The 24054-nt window shown below is 40.1% G+C and overlaps 2 protein-coding genes and 1 long non-coding RNA gene across 6 annotated transcripts in view; 2 read left to right on the top strand and 1 right to left on the bottom strand.

Moving 5' to 3' along the window:
* The window catches only part of lmtk2 (lemur tyrosine kinase 2), a 23313-nt gene extending 21570 nt beyond the window's left edge, over positions 1-1743 (top strand). For both annotated transcript variants that reach the window (XM_026916198.3, XM_026916197.3), the window contains exons 13-14: positions 77-313; positions 753-1743. In XM_026916198.3, coding sequence (XP_026771999.3) covers positions 77-313; positions 753-781 — 266 coding nt within the window. In that variant the 3' untranslated portion in view covers positions 782-1743. The remainder of the gene's footprint in view (positions 1-76; positions 314-752) is intronic.
* Positions 1744-3104: 1361 nt separating this feature from the next.
* tecpr1b (tectonin beta-propeller repeat containing 1b) lies at positions 3105-23256 on the bottom strand. 3 transcript variants are annotated; one of them, XM_026916200.3, is made up of 26 exons: positions 22458-23254; positions 21735-21979; positions 21438-21623; positions 20140-20262; positions 18788-18910; positions 18036-18216; positions 17797-17894; positions 16662-16763; positions 14098-14228; positions 13082-13506; positions 12768-12874; positions 12460-12615; positions 11532-11681; positions 10826-10983; positions 10475-10602; positions 10214-10307; positions 10033-10129; positions 9060-9139; positions 8908-8964; positions 8251-8425; positions 6955-7090; positions 5709-5801; positions 5449-5555; positions 5183-5302; positions 3803-3895; positions 3105-3624 (listed from the first exon to the last, which is right to left on the bottom strand). In XM_026916200.3, exons 2-26 carry the CDS (start codon positions 21957-21959, stop codon positions 3622-3624), a joined length of 3348 nt encoding a protein of 1115 aa, XP_026772001.3. In that variant the 5' UTR covers positions 21960-21979; positions 22458-23254; the 3' UTR covers positions 3105-3621. The 3 variants fall into 3 exon arrangements, with proteins under 3 accessions (XP_026772001.3, XP_053095442.1, XP_053095443.1); XM_053239467.1 differs by having other exon boundaries at positions 3105-3895; XM_053239468.1 differs by lacking the exons at positions 3105-3624; positions 3803-3895 and having other exon boundaries at positions 5182-5302; positions 5449-5511; positions 22458-23256.
* Positions 14246-16775, top strand: LOC128319983 (uncharacterized). The gene is made up of 3 exons (XR_008303437.1): positions 14246-15291; positions 15793-16061; positions 16644-16775. It is a non-coding gene; the product is annotated as an uncharacterized LOC128319983 (long non-coding RNA).
* Positions 23257-24054: the final 798 nt, after the last annotated feature.

The following is a 24054-nucleotide window of genomic DNA, read 5'->3' on the forward strand; positions in this document are numbered from 1 at the left end:
AAGACCGTTTTATATACACGTCCTTATGATGTTTTGCTAACAATAAGAGCCTGAAAAATACAACTTTGCTTCACAGGTGGTGCTTTTGAGTGGGATGATGATTTCTCTCCAGAGCCCTCCTTCCTCCCTAAGTCAGGGAGTGATCAGTCTGCAAGCAAGGCCACAACAGCGTACTTCTCCCCACCCCCTGCAAGCCGCTCCTCAGAGCAGAGCTGGAGCAGCTCCACCACATACTCCCGCTTCTCCATCTCTCCAGCAAACATCGCCAGCTTCTCCCTCACCCACCTCACAGACTCGGACATCGAACAAGGAGGTGAGTCACTCACACTCGCATATTAACATCCAGCCAGAAGCTCGAAGAAGCATGGGGCCTCATGTATCAAGCTAGATAAGTTCGAATGTATTTGTAAATCATTCGCAGGAGCATCTACACAAGAAATATAATATTTGTGAAAATCCAGTTGGTTTGATGAGTAAAAACTTAGTAATGTAAACCATGATACATACGCTTCAAATCTAATTGCTAATTGGTCATTGCAAATTTATATACAGGTTATATGAACAAGTTAAATAGCTGTTGACTAAAACTTGAGTAAATCTGGTGGGAATTTGTAGTATGGTTTGGCCTACGAAAAAAATTACAGACAACTTTGGTAAAAGCTTGATAAATGAGGCCTGCTGTTTGCCTTGGATTGATATAACAGTGCAAATCTCTGCACAGGAGTTAATTTGTCTTGTGATGTCTTGCTCAGGAAGCAGTGAAGATGGAGAGAAAGACTAAAGACTGATTGGATGCAGTATTTTGGCTAAAAGGACACATTTTGTAAGTGTTAAAGAGAATTCAGACACTTGCCTTGAAGGCTGTGATAAGCTTCTCAGGCAACATTATTTCTTTGAAGAGAAACTGCACAGAGTAATTCACTGGCATCAACGTCCTCTATTTTTGTTCCCTTCTTACACTTCAACAGATGAAATATTACTGTTTTTCACACCTTCATGAACTGTTTTTGAGTCTGTGGAATCGAAGGAACCTATTGTGCTTGACACGCTTTAAGTCTTTAAAGCGCTTCCAGATCATTTGTCTGTTCTTTGTGTGTGGGTATTCCATGTCACGTTTTGTTGACATTTTCACTGAATGACTGAGCTAAACTTTTCACAGATCACTGATCGGCCAATAGGCTTCTACATAGTTGTGCAATTTTTCTCTTATGGTTCTTGGCTTTTAGGTTGAAACACTAAATTTTACGTGCTGAGTGTGTAATGCTTATCTGTTGTTAAGACCTAGCTTTGAAATAAGAGCAGCACTCACGGCTAAAGATATTTTTGCACAATGTTTTCACTATACATTTTCTAATGGTGGCCTACAATTTATTGTACCTTAGATGAAACTCTTGTCAACTCTGTTGTTTGATGAGAGGTATGGAGGGATTATGATTTTTGAAATGAAGTTGAACCATTCCAAAATTTTCAAAAAAGGACAAAGAGATCTGTAGAGTGTCCGTTTGGTTAAATGCTCACCATGGCTGTTTCTTTCAGGATTTTTCTATTAGTTCAGTGTTAGGAACATCCATCCATCCATCCAGGGAGGTAAGGAGCATCATTTTCCCCTGAAGAGTTTTTGCTTCAGTGGGATTTTAGGAAGTTTTATTCTTTATCACAGTTTAGTAGGACTGGGCAGTGTATCAAACAAACAGCATACAGAACTCTTTTTTTTTTTTTTTTTTTTTTTTTTTTTTTTTTTTTTTTTTACTGCAAAAGTGAAAGAAGAAGGAGAAAAAAAAGTGATTTCCTAAAGTATTTGTTGAGGATAATGCATTTGCAGATGTATTAAATATGGAAAAAAGAGAACTTTGAAACTTGGACCATTTTATCATTTCTTATATTTTATGCAAATTAACCAAAATTTTTCAAGGTGGTGGAAATCCGCTGAGCAGCTGACTTTTTTTTTTTTTTTCATAGTTTTAGATTGTATGTTGTATTTTATCATGTCACTGTCTCTGTTTTCATTCATGTTGCCTTCACCTGGAATGTAATATGAATTGTAATATAGTGCTAATGAAATGGTGTCATGAGAAACATTCAAAATCATCAAGAACACTTGATTGGTATTTGAGAACTTCCTATAGATATATATATATATATATATATATATATATATATTTTATTAAATGCCCTCAAGTAAACAGTACAGAGAAGCTTATGGACAGACACTAAAAGTTTCCGCTTATATTTTCCTTACTTATGATTACCACATTTATAATCAATTAAATCAGCCAATCATGGTTTAGTAAAAAAAATTCCCTTTATTAGGTATGTGCATGGTTTTGAAATCATTTAAATAAGCTACAGAATGGACATGATGAATATTTGAAGTGGTTGAATGTTTTTGCTCTGTTTATGGAATTATGAAAAGAAAGGTCTATGTTTTTGCTTATTCTTGGTCTTAATTGTGAAATTCATGAGGTTGGTGTTTCCAGATGATCAGGTGTGTAGAGGATAATTACTTTTGTAATTCAGTAAAGTAAGCTCTGTGTTTCAGAATGATGTTTGTATTACCAGCACTCTTTTAGTTGATCTTGAAATTTTATTTAAGGAAATATTTTGGTTTTATTCTGCAGTATATACATTTGCTTAATCTTGCACATCTTGAAAGTGTAACTTAATGTTGAACTGTACGGATGTATATAAATGTTAAATTTTGGTTTGTAAATCAGGAATGATGGAAGTTCTAGGGGGAAGGTAACATTTTGTAATTTAAAGCTAAAGCGTGACATATCACAGTTTAAACATGATCAAAATGGTTACGTTTGAAGTAAGTAAAATAATTCAGAAAATGCAGGTCATGTCCTTAAACTTGTAAATTTTTTGTAAACTTCATATTGATGATCATGCTTAGTGTAACTGAATGAATTGTTTATAAATAATTACACTGTTTATTATGGAAATAAATGAAAAATGACCTTGACTTCATGAACATATTCTGTTGTCAGTTTAGAGTTTTACAGTATACTGGTACTGCACTAGTAAATGCTTCTGGACATTCAAGAGAAATGTTTCAAAGTTTGGATATTTATTTATTTAGTGAAAAAAAAAAACATACACACTTAATGAATATTATTACTTTTCATATCCAGTCAGTAATTCAAGAAATGAATTTGATACAGTGCTCAAAAGGGAGACATGATTATTTTCACAGACAGTATCAGTATGCACTATAACTGTGAGCCTTTTGTAGCTGTATAAAAGGTCATAACACTCTTTAAAGACAATAGTGATGTGAAGGATTAAAAGTAGCAGAAGTGGGCCATAAATTAAGTAAAACCAAAATAAACACTGGCTGTGCGGTGGTGCGGTAGGTGTTATCGCCTCCTCACTGCTCCTGGGTCCCCGGTTTGATCCTAAGTTCGGCTTACTGTCTGTTGAGTTTCTGTGCATGTTCTCTGTTTGGGTTTCCTCCAGGTCCTTTGGTTTCCTCCCACCTACCAAAATGTGCCAGTGGGCAGATAAAATTGCCCCTAGGTGTGAATGTGTGTGCGCATTGTGCCCTATGATGGACTGGTGTGTGTACCACACACCCAGTGTTCCTGGGATAGACTCACAAGCTTGACCAGGATAAAACTGTTACTGAAAATGAGTGAGAAAATAAATACATTAAAATAAGAGAAGCCTTGCTTAATTTGACACACACAGACACCCAAACACAAAAACAGAAAATGCCTCCGTGAGAGTGTGTGAATGCTGTGGGAAGTAGTGATAGTGAGGGCTAGTGAGGAGTCTAACACCCCGCAGCACTGCCATTCACCTGCTCCTGGCTCCTGCTGGTCTGAGGGCTGGGAGGGACGACACGCTGGGCCTCGGTGGAGTTTCCTCTCACTGACAGGTGTTTCCATCCTCCCTGTATCAGCACACAAGCACACCACCACTGTTAATCTGTACCCCTGCTTCTCAAAGTGGGGTCCAGGGACACCTATTTATCCATAATATCCTATCTAACTGTAACTAATAAATCTAGGTAGGGTTTGGTTTCTGTAGGTGGAAACTTCAGAAAAAAAAAGGCTGTAATGGCCAATATATAAATGTACTTTTATCACTGTGCTGTTGAATACTGATTGGTCAGAAGGTATTGATTAATTTTCAATAACAGCAGCTCTGCCAGTATTTGCAGCTGCAAGGCAAATCATAAGTTTCTGCAGTGGTTGAAACACATTACTGTTTCTATAGTAACAGCTCATTCACAGGGACTTGTATGGTGGACAATCTACATAATATAAGCTTAATAATAAGCACATTAAAACATACTGTTATTTAACAAAGAAAAAAAAATTAGAATTGCTCATATGGTAAGGCTTTCTGAAAGGAGAATTTTTTTTTTTTTTTTTTAGCTTTTTATGGAAGGAGTCTCCAGTGTAAGTGCTTTGTAATAGTTGGTAGGTTTTCTGCCACAGGGATGATGGCAGAAAGCTGGATAGTGGGTGATTGAGAATTGGCAATTGATCAAATTGGAAAGAAAATGTGGGAAAATCTGTGTACATAGCCACAGTACAAATTGTGTGATTACACAGTAAAAACATTGGTTTAAGGCATGCAGCTGTATGGCTTCCGAGTGGCACTACAGAAAAGTGTTTGCTATTGTCCCGAGACCAGGAGTTTCAGTACCGAATTTGCCACAGCCATGCACAGCCGGGAGAGCAAGAGAGCAAAGTTGGCCGTGCTCTCTGGGTGGGAGGAATGGCATACTCTCTCCCCTACCATTTACAGCAACACTAGATGATCATGGTTCTGTGAGCACATGCATGTGGAAGGGGGCAGATATTGCTTTCCTCCGAATGTGGAATGCCGCCCCATGACGCAGCATGAGCAGCAGTTTGAAAAGTTGTGGTTAGCATGTTAGCTTCACTTGACATGGAGAAAGTACATTAGCCTTCACCCTCCCCAGCTGGTAGTTGTCTTATGACAGGGGAGAACTGAATGATGGGGAGAATTGGCCAAGACTAAGTTAGGGAGAAAATAGGGGAAAAATGACATGCAGCTGGAAAGCAAACAAATGTTAATCAGTGCATTCTAGCTATCACCGTTGTTTGGACCACTGGCTGAATAGATCTGCTTTAGTCTAACTAATGTGGTCTAAGTCTAGGTTTGGCACCATGGGAAGTGATGGGTAATAAACAACATGAGAACTTACGCCAATTCCAAAGTCCCACGATAAGCCTTTAGGCTGCATGGGCCGCACTCCCAGCCTGTGACACACAGTGCCAGAACTCTCTGCTGGATGACCTGGAACCTTATCAGCGATTATCCAAACCTGGAGAAAATCATTAACATGGCTATCATAGCCACTGGGAAACACCAGGGTAGGTCAACAGTCATTTTAATCCATATTACAATTTGCAGGGCAACACAAACTGAAGTTTCCAAGTTTTACAGAATGACAAGGGAGAGGTTTCATACCTGGTCCAGTGGTCCAATCGAGACTTTGCACACATTACCACAGATGAGCTCCCACACAGAACCCTGAGGATAACTAGGGGTCAGACCCTGCCTATACCATAGATTGCCTGTGTTAGAACACAGACACACATCAATGACAAATTTCAGTACTTGAATAAATTCTATTTTTTTGAAGTAACCAGTTGGGGTAACAACTTATGACTACACAGAATTTTATTAGCAGTTTAGTAGAAATAGTGAGCACTGGTGTTAGTTCTCACCGGTTTCATCAACAGCATATACAGAGGTCCTGCCCACAGACACCTGTCTGAGAGTCTGTCTGTTGGGAGAGGGGATGTGGTACCAGCACTCGCCTGGAAAACAATGTTAAAATACACATTATTTATCAGCATTACATCATCTGATCTTTCGACTGCTTCTCTGTGGCAACAGGTTGAGAAGGTCAGTCCAAAATGGCCACAGATTTCAGCTCTTACTGGGGGATCGCAAGATTTTCCCAAGTCAACTCTGAGATGCCTGGAACAGTTCTAGTGGGAGCCAACCATGTGGCATCCTTATGAGATGCTCAAACCGCCTCAACTGGCTCATCGCAAATTAGAGAAGCGGTGGCACTAGGCTGAGGCTCTCCCTAGTTCCCAAGCTCTTTACACTGCTAAAGATGATTCCTTCTACAGATGATTTCAAGCCCAGCAACAGGGGGCTGATTCAAACCACCCATTTGATGTGAAGATTAAATGAAGCTCTTGATCTGTACATGCATGATTTTATGCACTGCAGCTACAAAACTGCTAAATAGTGACTCTTGCCCCTGACCTCACTATTTGTTCTGCACTTATAGCAAAAACTCCAAGTTCTTAACCTCTTACACTAGGTGCAGAATTTCTCCCCTCAACTCAAGGTAGCATCCCACTCTTTTTCCAGCTGCTTCACACCTAGTAGTGAAGTGTTTGTGTGTATTGAAGGTCCAATTAGGATGATGCCAAGAGGACAACATCTGTAAATAACAAAGATGTTACCTCTCATTCTCCATATCAGACACACCTCCAGCCCTGGCTGCGCTTTGCTATCCTATCTATGAATATCAAACAAGACTGGAGGCAAAGCACACCAGTCACTGAATCTGACATCCAACATAAACACTTTCAACCCATAAACTCCTACAGAAACTGGATCACACCATGTATCGACTACATACTCCTGCAGTACTTCCCACAGCATACGAAGGCACATGATACGCAGGTAGATCCCTCACCACTGGCCCATGGGGCAGTGGTAGCTTAGTGGATAAAGTATTGGGCTACTGATTGAAAAGTCGCGAGAATCCCAACACCAACAAGCTGCTATTGTTGGCTCCTTGAGAAAAACTCTGTAAGTCATTTTGGAAAACGTATAACCCAAATGGGCTAAATGTAATTAGTGTACTTATATTCTGTTTAAATACAAACCATTCAATTCTTACTGACACACAACACAGAAGACATTCCGTGGTCTTGCTCTCCATCTCACCTGCAGGGTTTTGGGCTGAAACTGAGCCGCGGTAGAAGACTGCTCCATCCCGCGCGATTGCCCACACCTGGTGTCCTCCTCCAATGGATATGGACTTAAAGGGCTGATCTGTCCCCACATGGAGCCATGAGCTGCCCTACAGTACAGAGACACTCAGTCTGAGCAGCTCTCATATTTTACAATGAGCAATTTAGTACAATGGCATGACACATGGCTATTATAGGCTCATCTCTTAATTGGGGCTGTGTAGAGAGAGGTGAACCTCAGGTACACTTAATAAAGCCCAGTCTAAACTGAAATATCACATTCAGTCAATGCTGTCGATGCACACAGCGGTAGATTTGGCCTTGCTCAGGACTCATTCTTATGCAACTTACTTAGCAGAGTTGCATAAAAAACAAGTGCAGATTTGAGTGCCCAGGATGGCATATACACAGATCTGTGTTTGATTCATAAAACTGTCGTATGACAACAAAAAGTGGTGATTTGAGTGCAAATGATGAATCAGCTTTGGCTGTGTGGACGCAAGCTCCTGTCTACTAGCTCCTTATTACATGTCAACACACGCCGCTATTTACGTGAACTGTATTTATAGCTACTTTTTAAAAATTCATTTTAAGGTTCAAATTTTTGTCACATTAAATTAAAGTCTTATTTATAAATATAGGTTTCAACAGAAACAATTTCAACAGAAACAGAAGATGAAATTACAAAAAAAAAAATAACGATAAAATGCTAAACGAAATTCCGTTCCCAAAAAAGCAGACTATACCAAAATAAATAAAATTGTGTCATGTTTTAATGGTACTGTAAAATCATGAAATTTTTTTTAAAAGTGTTTGATGATATCCAAGCGTCTGAAGACTCTACATCCAGGTCAGCACTTTGTGGCATCTCTTGTATGCAAATGTGCCTATTACTCAACTGAAGGACTAATGAGTTGATAAAAATTTATGTCTGCACTTTCACATTTAAAGTTACATGTTGATACTAAATTACATTCCCTGCAGTCTAATGAGAGGTTAGTTGCTACTCTACTTACTGTACTTGCTATACATATTAATGATTCTGATATTGATTTTGATTACTTAACTGCAAATCAAACATTTTTCAGGTTATTAAAACATTGTGCTCCCACACACTATGACCAGAAGTGAGTTTGACAGGACAGACACAGCAAAGATGAAATTGATGAATAAGGAAGCTATAGGTGGAATTTGCATGCACATATTTTACGGTCAGATTTGAACGTTGCTGAATATTTTTTTTGCATGTATGGGATGCGTGTGTCCTCACAGCTGGGTTCTCTGCAGTGACTCCCAGACGGCACAGGACATCTCCTTTCTCACTGATGGCCCACACAGGCACCTGCTCCAAGCTGCTCTGGGCCAGACACGGCAGGATGGTGACATCAATGAGAGGGATGGGTGGGACTTTCTGCCAGGGCCCGGTTATAGTAATTTTACACTTCCTGTGGAGAAGGACGAGGTGCTCATCTGAAACATCTGCTCATCTATGTCAGCATATGACATATGATTAACATATGAACCTCCAGTTCATATACAATTTTTTTGGACATTAAAGATGCGATCTGTAACTTCCAGAGCCCTCTGCTGTTTGCGATGTGAATTGCAATTGCAATGAAAATACTGAGAAGCCTCACTGTTTCTCCTAACTGACCCCACCCCCTTTTGTTGAAACTATATATACCCTGTGAATTACATTTTAAGGAAAAGAAGCAGAACTGAGCAGCTCTGTTCCAGCTGGAGGCAGAGCTCATTTCTGGCCCAAAATATATAATAGTATTAAAATTATAATACTATTTATATTATATTTTAATAGTATTAAAATTATACTATTATTATTGGTTTTGAAACACCTTTGAATTTTCAATCTGCACCTTTAAATATAATATATACAATACAAATGGTGAAGTATTATAGAAATCCTTACCTGACCCATCGCCTTCTTCTAACAAAGTCCTTCATGGTCTTATAACCATGAAATGTCCTGTATAAAAGTGTCACATGAAATACAACTCTGATTAGAGTGAGATAATAACTTACAGCTCACAGTAATGGTGTGCTCATAAAGAAAAGACCTACACTGGGAAATCAGCAGCATATTGCCAGCCTTCTTTATCTGTTCCTCCTGGAGTGCTATAGTCAGTAACCCAGTCTGACACCTGCAGAGAGAGTCATAACAAATGAGACGAGTGCTGAAAATCCAGCGATGCTCTCAATCTCCATTTCTGTATGTATCTGCTATTATAGTACTATCTAATTGCCAAGGTGTGGAACGATTTTCAGATACCTATCCTACTCTGTCCCTGTCAATCCAAGTGAAAAGGTTGTGTATTCCCACTGTATTTTTAAATTAAAACTATTTCACAATGCTGATTCACACTGTGTTGGTTATACTGCACCAAACTGAAATAGCTGTAAATGCACCTTTAAATATCCAAGCTGTGTTCCCAAGTGGTGCAACAGAAAAACATTCACCCTATTGTCTGGAGATTGTAAGATCAAATTGGGGAGAAAATGGGGAAAAATGTAAAAATAAATTCCAAACTGTAAGGTTTATTATACATTAATCCTTAAATGTCTGTGATGTAGCAATTAGGAACTGTTTGGAGTAGAATCTTACTTTAAATGTGAAACAAAAAATCACCTTGTAGCTTCACAGATTGCAGCTAATCACTTCACTTCAGCACTTTGGTGAAGTGATTTGGTGACATGTATATAGGTTTTGTTGTGTTTGAGTTTTTTTTTTGGTCTTGTTTTGGTACTAAAACGATCCACGGGAATCCAAGACAGGACACCAAAGTGTAACATGCAGTTTTGAATCTGTTACATTGACACAAATTCCATTATAAGTTTGTTTAGAATTTTCTCCCAGTACAGAGAAACTTGTCCAAATTATTGTGTTAATCGCTCATGCTCTATAGATGTGGTGGATAGAGAGTAAGGAGTGGAAATGTGGATCTTTGAACGTTACAGTTACCCTTCATAGACCAGATCACAAGAAGGAGAGATACGTAGCCCTAGTATATTAACAACATGCAATGTGTGGACCAACCCATTTCCACTCTGGGGAGGGGGGTTTGGTGCCCTCCTTGGTGCACTCCTTCACTCCAAGGGCATCACTCCACATGTAACGGTCCGTAGGTAGACCCCTGAGGAGTCGAGGCGGTAGAAGAGAGTTAGTCAGAACAGGAGACAGGCTAGAGGAAATCACTGCAGTGTGATGTGTGACTTACTTATTTGTGTATCCTGTGACAGGGTTCCAGCGTTGGTTCTCATAGATGTAAACGTTCCTGACATCAGTCAGTGTTTGCTGATTCACTTTGTTATCTGGTTGAAGTTGATATTTTAACATATCAAAAGTGATTACCAGGACAGTGGTAGTGCAGGTGGTGTTAACATGCCACTGATATGAAAACGCACACACTGATGCAAGCACAAGCAAGGCTGGACAGTTGCTCTAACTCTATCAGGCGTGGTGTATCTTAAAGTTTTACCCTGAGCTCGGTTTTCACCATGGCCCCTTGTGTAGACCCAGGCGGTGCGATCATAGCCGATGCCCCAAACCACACCCAGACTGTTACACTCCACCGAATGCAGGTGGCCAGGGACCTGACGCCAGAACCTGAGCCCATATACATACATACAAATACACAAGCACTATCATGCCATGCCAAGCAAGTTCATAGAAGACAGCTATCTAGAAAACAAATGAAAACAAAAATTCATGCAAGTAAGTAGTGCAAGAAGAGGCACCGTAAAGATGTGAACATGCAGCAAGCAGCTTCTTAAAGCCAGAAAGACAGTGATTGACACAGAAAGAATAGGAATATAACAGCAGGTCTTACATCTGTTCACAGGGTAAATACTGAGCAGGAGCTTCTAAGCAGGGTGACGGCTCGTGCACCATGATATCCCCTTTGGTGGTAACAGCCCACAGAGCTTGTTTGGACGGAGGGGCCTGGAGAGCTCTGGACTCACAGCAAGACTCATTCAACAGAGACAGCTGCCGGAAATTCACAGACATCTTACTAATGCCATTGCACATCCAGATAATAAAATTTTTATTACTAGCTATTCACTCCAACTACGACTATGAAGCAGGCCTTGGGTTTCACATGAACCAAAACAACTTTGCATTTTGGCTGGAGCCTTTTTGAGACTCAATTCAATTCAATTAAATTTTAATTTGTGTAGCTCTTTTAACAAGAGACATTGTCACAAAGCAGAAATCCAGATATAGATCCCAGATGCGTCAGTTCACGCAAAAACTTCCTGAGATGACGTGAGGAAAAAAACAGAGAGGAACCCAAAAAGGAACCCATCCTCTTCTTAGGGACAATGGATACTGGGATTATAAATCATTAGAACTGTGTACTATTAAGTCAAGCAGAACTAAGTGTGTTGAAAGGATGTTAAGTATGAGCACATTGTGGTTAAGAGTCCTGGGATGAGCACGGCTGTGATTCCTGAATGAACTCATCATTCTAAATAAGCTACTGAGCTGCAGTTTCCTTATCTCTGGGTGAGTATTTGGCACTGTGGTTGAATTACCCAGGTCTCCATGTCTTGCTGGGACTCTGTAGATAGTAGAATAGGCCATCTCTGCCTTGTCCTCTCAGCTGTATAGATAGCCAGAGCATACATGGACTCCCAGTGTACTGGAACGAGAGCTGTGACTTCCCTTATCACAGCATATAGATACTTAGCCAGGAAATTATAGAGTAAAAAAAAGAAGCTTGAGTTAGTTTGGTAAAACACAAATGCATTATAACACATTTAAGACTTTTACTGTGATTGTATTTCACTAATAATGTGATGTTACATGCTTACATGAGCTATAGTAAAGATGCTTTAATGGATTAGTTCATTAATCCTCCTCATACTTATAGTAATTATGACCCAGGAGAAAGATTTACTAAAATGTGCATAAAGAAATTCTCCAGTGCTTTTCAATATAATGTCCTTATAGCACATCTGTAAGACAACTGTAATTACCATAGGCAAGACATTTTGCCACACTTCCCAGCACTGAGAAAAGAACAGAAAACCTGTTTACTAAAGAGCGGTTGTTAGGGCACATAAATGCTTGTGAAATAGGTATTTTTTTTTTACCCTTTCAGAAATTCTTAAGTCAAAATTAAGCTGTAAAGAATTTGTGGTCAGACGGTATATTACTAAGGTAGACTTGTAAACACAGTGCCTCAATTTCCACCTGTCAATGTCAATTCCTGGTCTATAGTCACATTTCCACTTTTAATCATTCACAAACAGGGTTCAACTCTTTGATTTTATTATAAGTGAGTTTTGAGTAAATAGGTTTCCCATTCTTTTTGAGTAAACAGGTTTTCCATTCTTCTCCAAAGTTCTATTCTAACTCTTGCTCATAACTGCATATATGCTACAGAGGCAGTGGATTGGTATTAGTCTGAAAATTGTTGAGCATTTGTTCAAGTTTTGTTCTGTGAGACAGACTGATCACCTTCCTTTCCTGGTTGTGTGTGTAGTAGATGTAGACTATGTCGTCGTGGGGAGTGCCACCACCCCTGACCTGCTCCAGGGTCACACACACCTCCTCCAACTGATGGGGCTGCCAGTCCCTCCACCAGCACATCACTGTTTTTTTCACACTGACAGACTGGCACAGACAAACACCATTACATCTCATCAGCTTACTACGAGAAGACATGGGAATATATTAGAGTATATTAACCCAGCCTGCTATAGCTAAAAACTAATTACAATTGCTATGTTTAAAATCTAAATCATAGTTGTGTGTGTTGTGTGTACCCTCTCCATAGTGTTGTCTTTCTCTCGGTGTGTTTTCTCTGCCAATGGGCCCTGGGCCCCTGAGATGCTAAGAGCAGGAGTGATGGAGGGAGACAGAGGCCCTGCATCTGGGAGGGAGGAAGCAGAACATTGCAGTTCACATACTTTCTAAGGTATGTTTGAAATGGTATGATTATTACACATCTAGTAACACTTAAAAATTATGAACTACAGTTGTAAATAAATAAAATCACCTAGTGGTATATTTAATGAGCACATACATGACTAACATACAGTACTAATTATGATATGCAAATTTTATGCTAATTATGTACCTGGCATTTCCAGCCAGCTGATGCTTGTGTTGGAATCTATCTCACATTGTCCTGCAGTGATCCATGCCCATGGCGGCCGCTCCTCCTGTTTCATGGTTTCTCCCAGCTCCATGGGATACACAGCCACAGATTTCTCTGCCGCTTTGGCTGAGGGAACTTTCATCTCTGCCAGATCTACATTACTCCATGGCAGCTCGCTGCCTTTTGGTTGGCTACAGTGGAGCCCAGATTTCTGGCGAGGCACACTGGCCTCTTCCGCTTTCGCCTGATCTGCTTCAGGCAAAGGATCGCCGTGTTCAGCCACCAGGGCCGATACAACACTGTCACTGGTGACTTTGGGAACGTTAGCATTATCTATGTCATCGCAGCCCAACACAGAACCCTGGGTAGGTGCGGCAATTTGAGCACTGATGAGGCAAACGTCACTGTGCAGTACAAGACAAAGAGAGTGGGGGAATCAGAGCCATATAGCACCATAAATAATACAATGGGAATATGTACAGGAGAGGTGTGCATTGGGACTGAAATCCTGAGGGACACAACAAAAAGGTTGTTTACTCTCATGTGGGCAGAGGATGATCAGATAGGAAACTTGTGGGACAAAGAAATTTGGCTATGTTCATTAACATAGGACTGCACTGGATGTGAAGTGGTGTTCATTCATTTATCTTCACTAAATGCTTTATTCTGGTTATGGTCACTGAGCTTTAACTTAGCAATTTGTTTATATTTTGGGATGCAGGACCAAACATATTCATTAGGAAATATTGCAGTACAATGATACATTACAATGATAATAACTGTTGGAGCAGCTGGAGTTGGCAAACTGTCTGCAGGAGTGGGTGGGATTGCTCAGAATTCCATTACGAATGAACGGGAGTGGGATTTATTTTTAAAAAATAGTGCCTCATACACCTCTAATTTGCAGTCTGAATATATCTGAATGGTGCCATCTGCTGGTGAAAAACAGCACTGTGGGAAGAAGGAAAAAGGAATTTCAAGTGTTCTTTACTTACCTGGGCTTATCGGTGGTATGGCTGTTGTCCACATGGGCACACACAGGGACCCAGGCCCTTCCTGTGACCTCAGTGGGGGTCACGCCATGTCGGAAATAGAGACTCCTGTCCTCGCTGCCAACCCCCCACACCTGCAATGTGTGATAGCATTATAATCATTGCCAGGAAATACTAATACCATTTTACATTTAACTCAGAAGAGATTATAAAGGCTTATAAACTATATCATTATAATGCATTATTATATCATGATCTGACAAGCCCTTATTAAACAGCTGTATGTGACATGTCATTGCCAAACCTGCCAGGCCTTTGGTTCTGGATCAGCCAATTATCAAGTTCTTTATGAGTTGAATCACAAATTATGGTACAGCAGGAGCTGTGGTCTATCTAGAATGAGTCTGGCGCTTTGGCCTAACCTTATGAGCAAAGTATGTCCTAGCAGGAGGAGAGATCCGAGATGCCTCAAATTTTGTAGTCATTAAGCACCACACAGCAGCCAATAAATGTCAAGAGCTAAAGCCTATATTCAGGTCAGGACGTATTCCTCTGACAGATAATGGAAAGACCTTTATCAAGACAAAATACACAAGCCCACAACTTGGTGTCTAGTAAGTATAAATAAAGTCATACATGTGAGTCTCAACATAAATTCAAGCAGATTGTGATGACACTTAAGCTGTAGTCATTATACAACAGGATAGGCTGTGTATATCATACATTCACCACCTAGCATTTTTACATTCTGACTCAGCTCACATGACACACAACATATTGTTCAATTAACCAAATTTAAAGTAGAAAAGATATTAACTCTGTATTTGAGCCCTGACCATAGCCAAAGTGGCTGGGAATAAAATGTGAAATATGAGCATGTGGTGTGGGAGCCAAACCCAAATTAGATATGCTCCCATATGGCTATCCAGGCTTGAGAGTATAGGAGGAGTGTATATTTGGCTGGGATAAGCTGTGTGCAGCAGGCAGAGCAGGCAAGCACGGGGTTTGGGTTACAGACAGAGAGAGACAGACATAGGTGGAGAAGGACAAGGAGGAGTTTGCATCGCTAGCAAGCACCACTCTGAGACTTAGTAGTTCCAGCACTTCTACCAAAAAATGACACCCAGAGAAATGTGACTCTGGCAGGAGGAGCAGGAGGGTGTGAGCTGGGAGACTGGACTGTATGTGTGTGTGTATGTGAGTGAGTTACATGCCCTGTCTGTAGCTCTACATGTACATGTTGGTCAGAGGATCTAATGACACATAATTCTACATGTGAGAATGCTGGTGTAATTAGACCTGCCCTCTGCCCCTCTCTTGACAGTTCTAGTGGATGAGACAGCCTGCATCAACACGGTTAAAAGACTTAGAGCAGAGCCATTAAATCACAATATCACTACACAATTACAGCATTCCAGCCAAAGCACACCATGATGCTGACTATCAATACATCACTTTGTTAAACTGTTGTAACCTGTGCACCTCTGATGAATTCATGTGTTCTCATGATATGTGTAGTAGTCACTAGTGAGGTGAGCAATAGTAGAATATTGAGAATATACAATGGCTGTACATTTTGTACACTGCAATTCAAATGCTTAAAATAATAAAGAAATAAAGAAATTAGAAATAATTAAATTACAATGATTTTATCTATTTACCCGTCCGTCCCTTCTCTGTACTGCTTATCCTACACAGGGTCGCGGGGGAGCCTGGAGCCATCCCAGTGGACTCGGGGCACAAGGTGGGGGACACCCTGTACGGGGTGCCAACCCATTGCAGGGCACAATCGCGCGCACACCCATTCACACACTATGGACAATTTGGAAATGGCAATCAGCCTACAACATGTCTTTGGACTGGGGGAGGAAACCAGAGTACCCAGAGGAAACCCCCGGAGCACTGGCAGAACATGCAAACTCCACACACACAGAGCAGAGGCGGGATTTGAACCCCCAACCCCGGAGGTGCGTTTATTTATTTATTTGTTTGTTTATTCTGTTCTTTTTTTTTGTCTTTGCACTATATACCAAAACACATATAATGTCCTCATTTTATCAGAAATATATAGATACTTTGTCAAATATGGTATAATTACTAACATCAAGGGTGAATTACTATTTATATTGTCTGAATTCTAATGTCTCAGAAAATTTCAATGAAATATAAAATTTCCACACGAAAACACTGCATGCTCATGGCAAGACATGTCATCTGCTTGAAATTAAATAACTTGAATTACTTGAAAAACTTCTATAAATAAATGAACACTACTAAAGCACATGAATCTAGTGTACTGTGTGCATGCCGAGTGCAGTATAATTTTGAAGAGGTTTCACCAGTCAGTTCAGCAGCTCATCAGTTATACTGAGTGGTGGAAAATTCCCCAGCATATAAACTTGAGACTGTGTACTCTCTTACAGTATAACAGTCATATAAGCTGCGCTTTTGACCTTGAGTGCATCCTTGGTGTCTTTAAAGGCACTGATGTATGGCAAAAGAAATGTAATAGCTGGGCTGTAACATCCCCTCCCCTGCTCTATTTCTAGCACCCTGCTGTGCCTCACCTGGTCATTGGGCCCCACACTGATCATCATCATCTCCCCACCAACACTGATCCAGCCAAGGCCAGTGGCATTGTGGGAGTTCACGCCTCTTCTGAACCATACCTATGATACACATGTACTTAGATGTACATTATGTTTTAACATGAAATGCACAGTAGGGTTCAAAAATCTTGATTAGTTATCCAAAATAGACCATGTTATTAATCTACAACACACTATAATCATAACTGTTATGCAATTATTATGCAATATATCTGAATATTACATTCGTACCCTATTTGCCATATACTGTTAATAAAAAAAATGTTGTAATTCAAATGGTAACACATATCAGCTCCTAACACAGATTCAAACACTGGTGTCTCTTAAGAACTATGACATGGCTCTGTGGAATACTTGATTCTGATTGGTCCAGTCTCTGGTTAGAGGTTGGACATTTCTGATTATACCACAACTCTGTTGAATTCTCAAAACTGATTTATCAGAAGGTGTTATTTCATTTTGTATAACAGCACAGCTCTGACACACAATATTAATACAGCTAAAAAACCATCTGTTATATAACTAAGAAAAATGTATAATCATTGATTTGGTGAAGACTTCTGTGTGATGTTTATTTAGCATTTCTGGAAAGAGCACTTTGTCAGCACTTTGTAACACTCAGAGGTAAAGCTGTTCCTTTAAGTTTTCTCCCACGGATAAACCTTCAGTATAGAGAACATTGTGGTTGGTAACAAGGAGTATTTATATATTATATTATATATTTTTATATTATATATTAACAGTTTTGTGCCTCTTGTGTCATTCCACAGTTGTCGTTACTCAGTGTAGCCTGTTAATATTAACATTCTGAAAGAATTCCCAATCAGCTTGTCTCAACATACCATAAACAGAAATCTTCAGTTTAATACTGTAGCATTAATTTAGTTACTGTTACTGCAGAGTACTTGTGCTCTACTATAAAACAGCCAGGTCCTGATACAACTTATTTTAAATTAAATATTCAGTGTAAAATGAATAATTTCTTTGGTATTTAACTGTGTAATAGGTGGAATAATATAGAGCAGGCTGGTTTATCACAAAACAAACAGCTTGCTGCCACATACAGCTGAGCTGTAAGTTTAACAAATCCTACTTTCTTGTCCTTGGTGATTGCCCAGACCACACTGACCCCCACTGCTACATGGACAACTTTGGTATTACTTGGAGGATCCACCATCACCCATGATGCACCTGGACAGAGCAAAGTCCAGAAATTACAGCAATAACTGATGCAGCAATAATCACTGATGCGGCAATAACCTGTGTTAGGTCTGTATTCTTACTTTGAACTACACTGTGAAGTGAGAACCACGCACAGTATAACATACTGACCTTTTGGGCAGTGCTTGTGGATGCCTGTCCTGGCGAGAAGCTGTCCGTCCCACAGCACGGCCCACAGCAGGTCTCCTGGACCGGCGCTTATCTGGGCCACCTCTGTGGAATCAGGGACAGGGACATTTTCCCAAACTGTCCCCTCTGGATTCTGCTGGCGAATGCCTGAACGGAACCACACCTGAACACGGGGCACAGACAGAGACACAAAAATTTACATTCCTGCAGTCTCATATGTTACTTCAGAGGGGATTCTATTATGCTTAAGCCCACGAATCATCAGTGTTGCACTGACCTCTAGTGGACAGAAATGTGCCATATTTAAATATTTACATACTAGTTAGTAGATGAAGAAGACAACAATCCAAAAAGCAAGGCAAAATGATGGAATGCTGTAATAAAGGTGAAGCGTGGCTATACACATTGTAAGAGATAACATATTTCACATTTAGGAAGGGACACAACGTTCTGAACTCATATCATGTTTTTTCACTACTAATATCTTAGCATAATACTTAACCTTTTTTTGTGATAATGTGATCATGAAGGAACATTTGTGGGTATACAAACTTTTGGACTGCATTTCGGAGAGGGTTCACTATTTTTGCTTTGCCGGTTAATGGTACAAGCTGCATCCCATTGCAAGTCCAGTAATAATCTTGGTTAATTTTTTAGCACCGGTGCTCAGAAATATCTGGAAAGCTGGTAAACATTTCCCACTCAGTTCTTCATTAAAAGAAGAGAGGTCCTACCTTTCCTTGCTGAGACACGGCCCACAGGGAGATGGGTTTCTCTGGTCTGTCGCCCATGTCCCAGCCTCCACAGCTAATATCAGTGAAGGGCTCTGGAGGAGGCCGACCCCTGTCTAAAGGCACCTACACCAGCGCACACACACACACACCTTCATATTTCAGAAGCTAGGGGACCAAATCGATTTGGAAATATATAGTGCCTTTCATAAGTATTCATGCCCCTTGTACTTTTCCACAACCTGGAACTGAAATGGATTTAATTGGAATTATGTGTCATCAATCTATACAAAATAGCTCATAATATTGTAGTGAGGGGGAATACAAATCAACAGAGCTTGCTAAATTATTCACAAATAAAAAATGTTAAAGTTGTGATTCACCGCTGCTGGTGTGAAACCCCTAAATTACTCCTGGTGCCACCAGTTGCCATCAGAAGTCACATAATTAGATTAATGGAGTCCAGCTGTTTGCAACTAAAAGTGTCACAAGATCTCAATATAAATACATCTGTTTCTGGAAGGCTGCAGTTCGGTAGAGATCTTACCTAAACAGTATCATGAAGTAGCTATCAAAACAAGTCCAGGACAAAGTTCTGGAAAGGTATCAGTCAGGGTGTGTTACAATAAATATCTCAAACTTTGAACATACTATGGAGCACCATTAAATCCATTATTAAAAATGAAAACATGGCACAACTGCAACTTTTAAGGCAGGCTGTCTAACAAACAGTCAGTGAATGGGTAAGGTGTGCATTAGTCAGAGAATCACCCAAAGAGGCCAAGAGTAACTCTGAAGGAGCTGGAGAGATCCACAGCTCACATGGGAGAAGTCATTCACAGAACCACAGCCCAGACACTCCACAATGCTGGGCTTTATGGAGAGTGGCAAGCCATATGAAATCTCATTTGGGGTTTTCCAAAATATATTTTGGAGACTCAAAAAGCATGTGGAAAAAGGTTCTCTGATGAGACCAAAACGAAATTTTGTAGCCTTGGCACAAAGCGCTACGTTTGGCACAAACCCAATACTGCTCATCACCCTGAGAACACCATACACACGGCGAAGCATGGGGGTGGTAGCATCATGCTAAGCGTTATCCTTGGCCTCTTGGTTGTTCTTCTGAATAATGCCCTATTTAACTGACTCATCACTGACAAGGCACTGTAAACTACACAAGTCATGGGACCTAATGATCTCATTGTAACACGCTTCTCTGTGATCGGATCTATGCTTTATAATACAGTGAATACAGTCCCATATAATTCTTAAATCTTAAATAACCTTTAAATGTTTGTGAGTCCCTCATTATTAGCCCTAATTCACTATGACCGATCTCATACCCCTGATGATACCTTGGCCCATTGTCCCAGTGCTTTATATCTCCTGTAACGAAGCCATCGTCTGCGCCGGACACACGAGTTCCACTTCTTCTCTTTAGTGAAGGTGGTAGGGAAGTCCACAGCGTATTCCCAGCCCTGCAGGACCGAGCCTTTGATGAATTTTTATATTAGTTATATATACACGCTGCTATGTTTGCTATTTCTATTGCACTTTTTAAATATATAACTTTATGTTCCTTGTGCATAGTGTCTGTGCATACACCCTCAGAAAAGATGTTAAACTGTTTTTGTCACTAGATAAAACTAGGTATGTTTTTTGTGCCTATAGTTACTGGATCTAAAGGATGTAGTGTACTTTTCACATTTAAGGCAGTGGTTTTCCAGGTGTCCAGGAACTTCTAGGGTGCGTGATATGGAGCCATGAGGGCCATAATTTTATTATTTATTAAATTGTGTGATTAGAGCAGAGTTCACTATCAACAGCTATTGTTATAGTTGTTACAGTTATTATTATGTAGGTATAGTAATAAACCCAGCTAACTAGTCAACTGAATTCAAATAGGTTTCATTCAAATCGGTTTAATTATGTCAGTCACACTAACAGGTTTCTTACAGGAAGTTGTTTATTTTTAATGTCAATTAAAATGTATTAAAATGTTATTTTAATAAAACCAGAAAAAGGAGCTGTTTAGGATATAAACTGGTTTGAATCTTTTAATCCAGTGTAAATTTGGGAATAATAAGTAAATTAATTATTAGATTATTAATAAATGGATACTATGTTCAATAAATGTACCTATTTGTCTTATCTGCCAAATTTGAACATGTGGGTTTAATATTTAAATAGTTAGATTATACAGTGTTGCAATCCTAAGAGGGTCCAATATTTTTTTTATCCTGAGAGGGGGCCTTAATGCCGAAAGTTTAACAATTGTTAGTTTAATTATTTAAGGGTCACAGGACGTTAAAGATCACTGTTGTTTCATTGAGGGTTGTACCTATCTGTACAGTGCCTATAATTTCTGACAGTGTATTGTTGTATCTTTTACTGTTAATTGTACTGTTATGTAACAGCAAAAAAAAAAAAAAGGCTGCCCACTGCTCCGGATGTGTGTTCACGGTGTGTGTGTGTGTTCACTACTGTGTGTGTGCACTTGGATGGGTTAAATGCAGAGCACAAATTCCGAGTATGGGTCACCATACTTGGCCACAAGTCACTTCACTTCACTTCATGTACTGTAGTTTGTGTAATTTCAGTGTCCTGTGTTTCATTATCTGTTCTGCTTTGATGTATTTATTTTACCACTCACCCCGGTAGATGTGGACTCTCTGCCACAGCTCTCATCATCCACGTACCAGTCTCCCTCCCACTCCCAGTTCTCAGATGGAAGGTGGAAGCTGTGCAGCGGCTGAGGCTTCGTGCCAAACTCGTCTGTCCAAGGCCAGCGATCTGTGAGCAGGAGTGTGTCTGTGTATCCCTCTACTGGGTTCCATCTCTGGAAGATATTCATCCACATTCATATATAAACACACATGATTTTTCAGCTCCGAAAAGCCCAGGTGTGATGTTATGTTGGCTATACTCTCTAGACTGTACCATGATTTACCTGGTTCTCATAAGTCTCCTCCTGGTGACGTATGATCACGTCACTGGGAAGCACGTTGAGGTAAACCTGTTGGTCAAAGCCGATGGCCCAGCAGCACAGATCCGCAGCAGTTACGCGTTTCAGCTCCAGCTGGTTCTCCCTGCATTGCTGCCAGCGCCCCCTAGCGGTACACAGGCTGTACACCTTCCCATACACATCCACAGCCCAAAACACTGAGCTCGGCATGGCGGAGAGAGCTAGCCAAACTGAGGTCACCACCCACACCCACACACACACACACACACACACACACCCCTTCCATTGACATCATTATTAATGTTATACCTACACCTAAATCTACTCTAACCTTAACCTTAACCAAAATAAAAGCTTTTATTAATATTATTTTTATTCTCTAACATAGTTTTAACTAATATAAGTTTATATTTTTATGACATTTTACTATTTAAATATTTAACAGAGACCAAATACACTTGTGTAGTGACATTTCCATGTATAACAGTAGCATGTGAAGATAGCAACACTCGGCTATGTTAACTTCTACACATCCAGAGCTAACGGTTTGCTAAAAGGGCATCAGTCAATAAAACTGACTTATTCTCATGTTTCATTTATCCTATCGTTTTAACGCACACGAAGGTCTAAATACCATAACTGATGCCGGCTGAGCCCCAGAACACCAAATGAAACTTATTATGTAAAGACTTTCATAAAGAAACTTACACCTTATATTAGTGAACGAGTCTGCAGCGCTCCAGCATCCACAGCTCCTCTCTATAACAGCGCCATCAGTTCACTCTTACTCCAGCACAACATCAGAACACACTCAAAGCCCGACAACAGGAAGGGGCGGGAGCTTAGCTCGGATTGGTTACCAAGCAGGAAAGCTGGAAAATCCTGCCGTGTGATTGGACAGTTGTGTAGGCTCGTATGTTTTTTCCGTTACTGTTATAGCTTTAGGAATTTTAATTATTCATTTGTCACCGAATCAATTATTCAAACTCAAAGAGCGATACGTAAGCGATAATTTACACTCCTGCTTTTTGTGACATACATTAGGATATGTTTATCCGAATTATTTTTATTAGGTTTTATTAATAGGTTATAAAATGGAGTATAGTACACTATTCGGATCACTGAGGGATTGAATGACATGTGTGATAGAAAGCTGTGTTTCTTATCTGGCTCATGTGGATAAAAAAAAAAAATTCAATATACCATCTCAAAAGCAGAAATCCGGCTTGGTAAGAGGACCTGCCGTCATCCTTGCACCTGCCGCAAGGGTTGCCACGTCTGCATGAAATAAACCGATGGATGTTTACATATACAGTCAAATACCAGCTTTTAAAATATGCTTCACCCAAACATCATACTCTAACATAATTCCTATCACTGTCAGCTGTGTTATAATATTTGTAGTAACCCTATACAATATATTTTTATCCCACAGTACTGTTGAATTCTTAATTCTGATTGGTGAAAGAGTGTTGATTAGTTTTCTACAACAGCAGCTATGACTGTAGTTCCTTCTGCAGGGAAAACCACATGTTTATGTCAATACACTTGTTCTAATATGTTATCGTTTCTGTGGAAACAACTTCCACAGAAACTTGTGTGGCAGATGTTCTACATTTTAAAATCAGAATCCGGTATTCGGTTTTATTGGCCCAGTATGCTTCTACCTACAACATTTGCCACTGGTTTACAGTGATATCCACTGTGCTTACAACAAACAGTGCACATACTTGGATGTTGGACATTGGACATAAGTGGACATAAAGGACATCAGGCATGAGAGGACAATATTTACATTTACTAGACTTATTTTACAATATATATCACAACATGAGGGAGGTGAAATATACAGACAATAATCAGTGACCGTGGTTGCTACTAGAATTGCTCAAGAGGTCAGTTACTGCACAGAGATTGCACAGCACAGGTGAGCCTGAGGAGAACATTAAGTGTTCATAACTGTTCTTGTGTCTGAATGTTTTAGCACTAGACAATATGTTGTTTGCCACTGGAAAGAGGGCTTTGTTTTGGTTTCTTAGTCACATGATCTCACTGATCATGCCACACAGCTACTAGTCCAGGCTCTTGTTACCTCAAAACTGGACTACCGCATCTCACCACTCCCAGGCCTCCCAGCCAGCTCCATCAAACCCCTTCAGATGATTCAGAATGCAGCAGCACACCTTGTTTTCCACCAGCCCAAAAGGACCCACATCACACCCCTCTTCATCTCCCTCCACTGGCTTCCTGTAGCCTCCTGCATCAAATTCAAGGCCTTGATGCTCACGTACAAGACCTTGTCTGG

Source organism: Pangasianodon hypophthalmus, chromosome 13 (assembly GCF_027358585.1).
Source record: "Pangasianodon hypophthalmus isolate fPanHyp1 chromosome 13, fPanHyp1.pri, whole genome shotgun sequence".
Lineage (NCBI taxonomy): Eukaryota > Metazoa > Chordata > Actinopteri > Siluriformes > Pangasiidae > Pangasianodon > Pangasianodon hypophthalmus.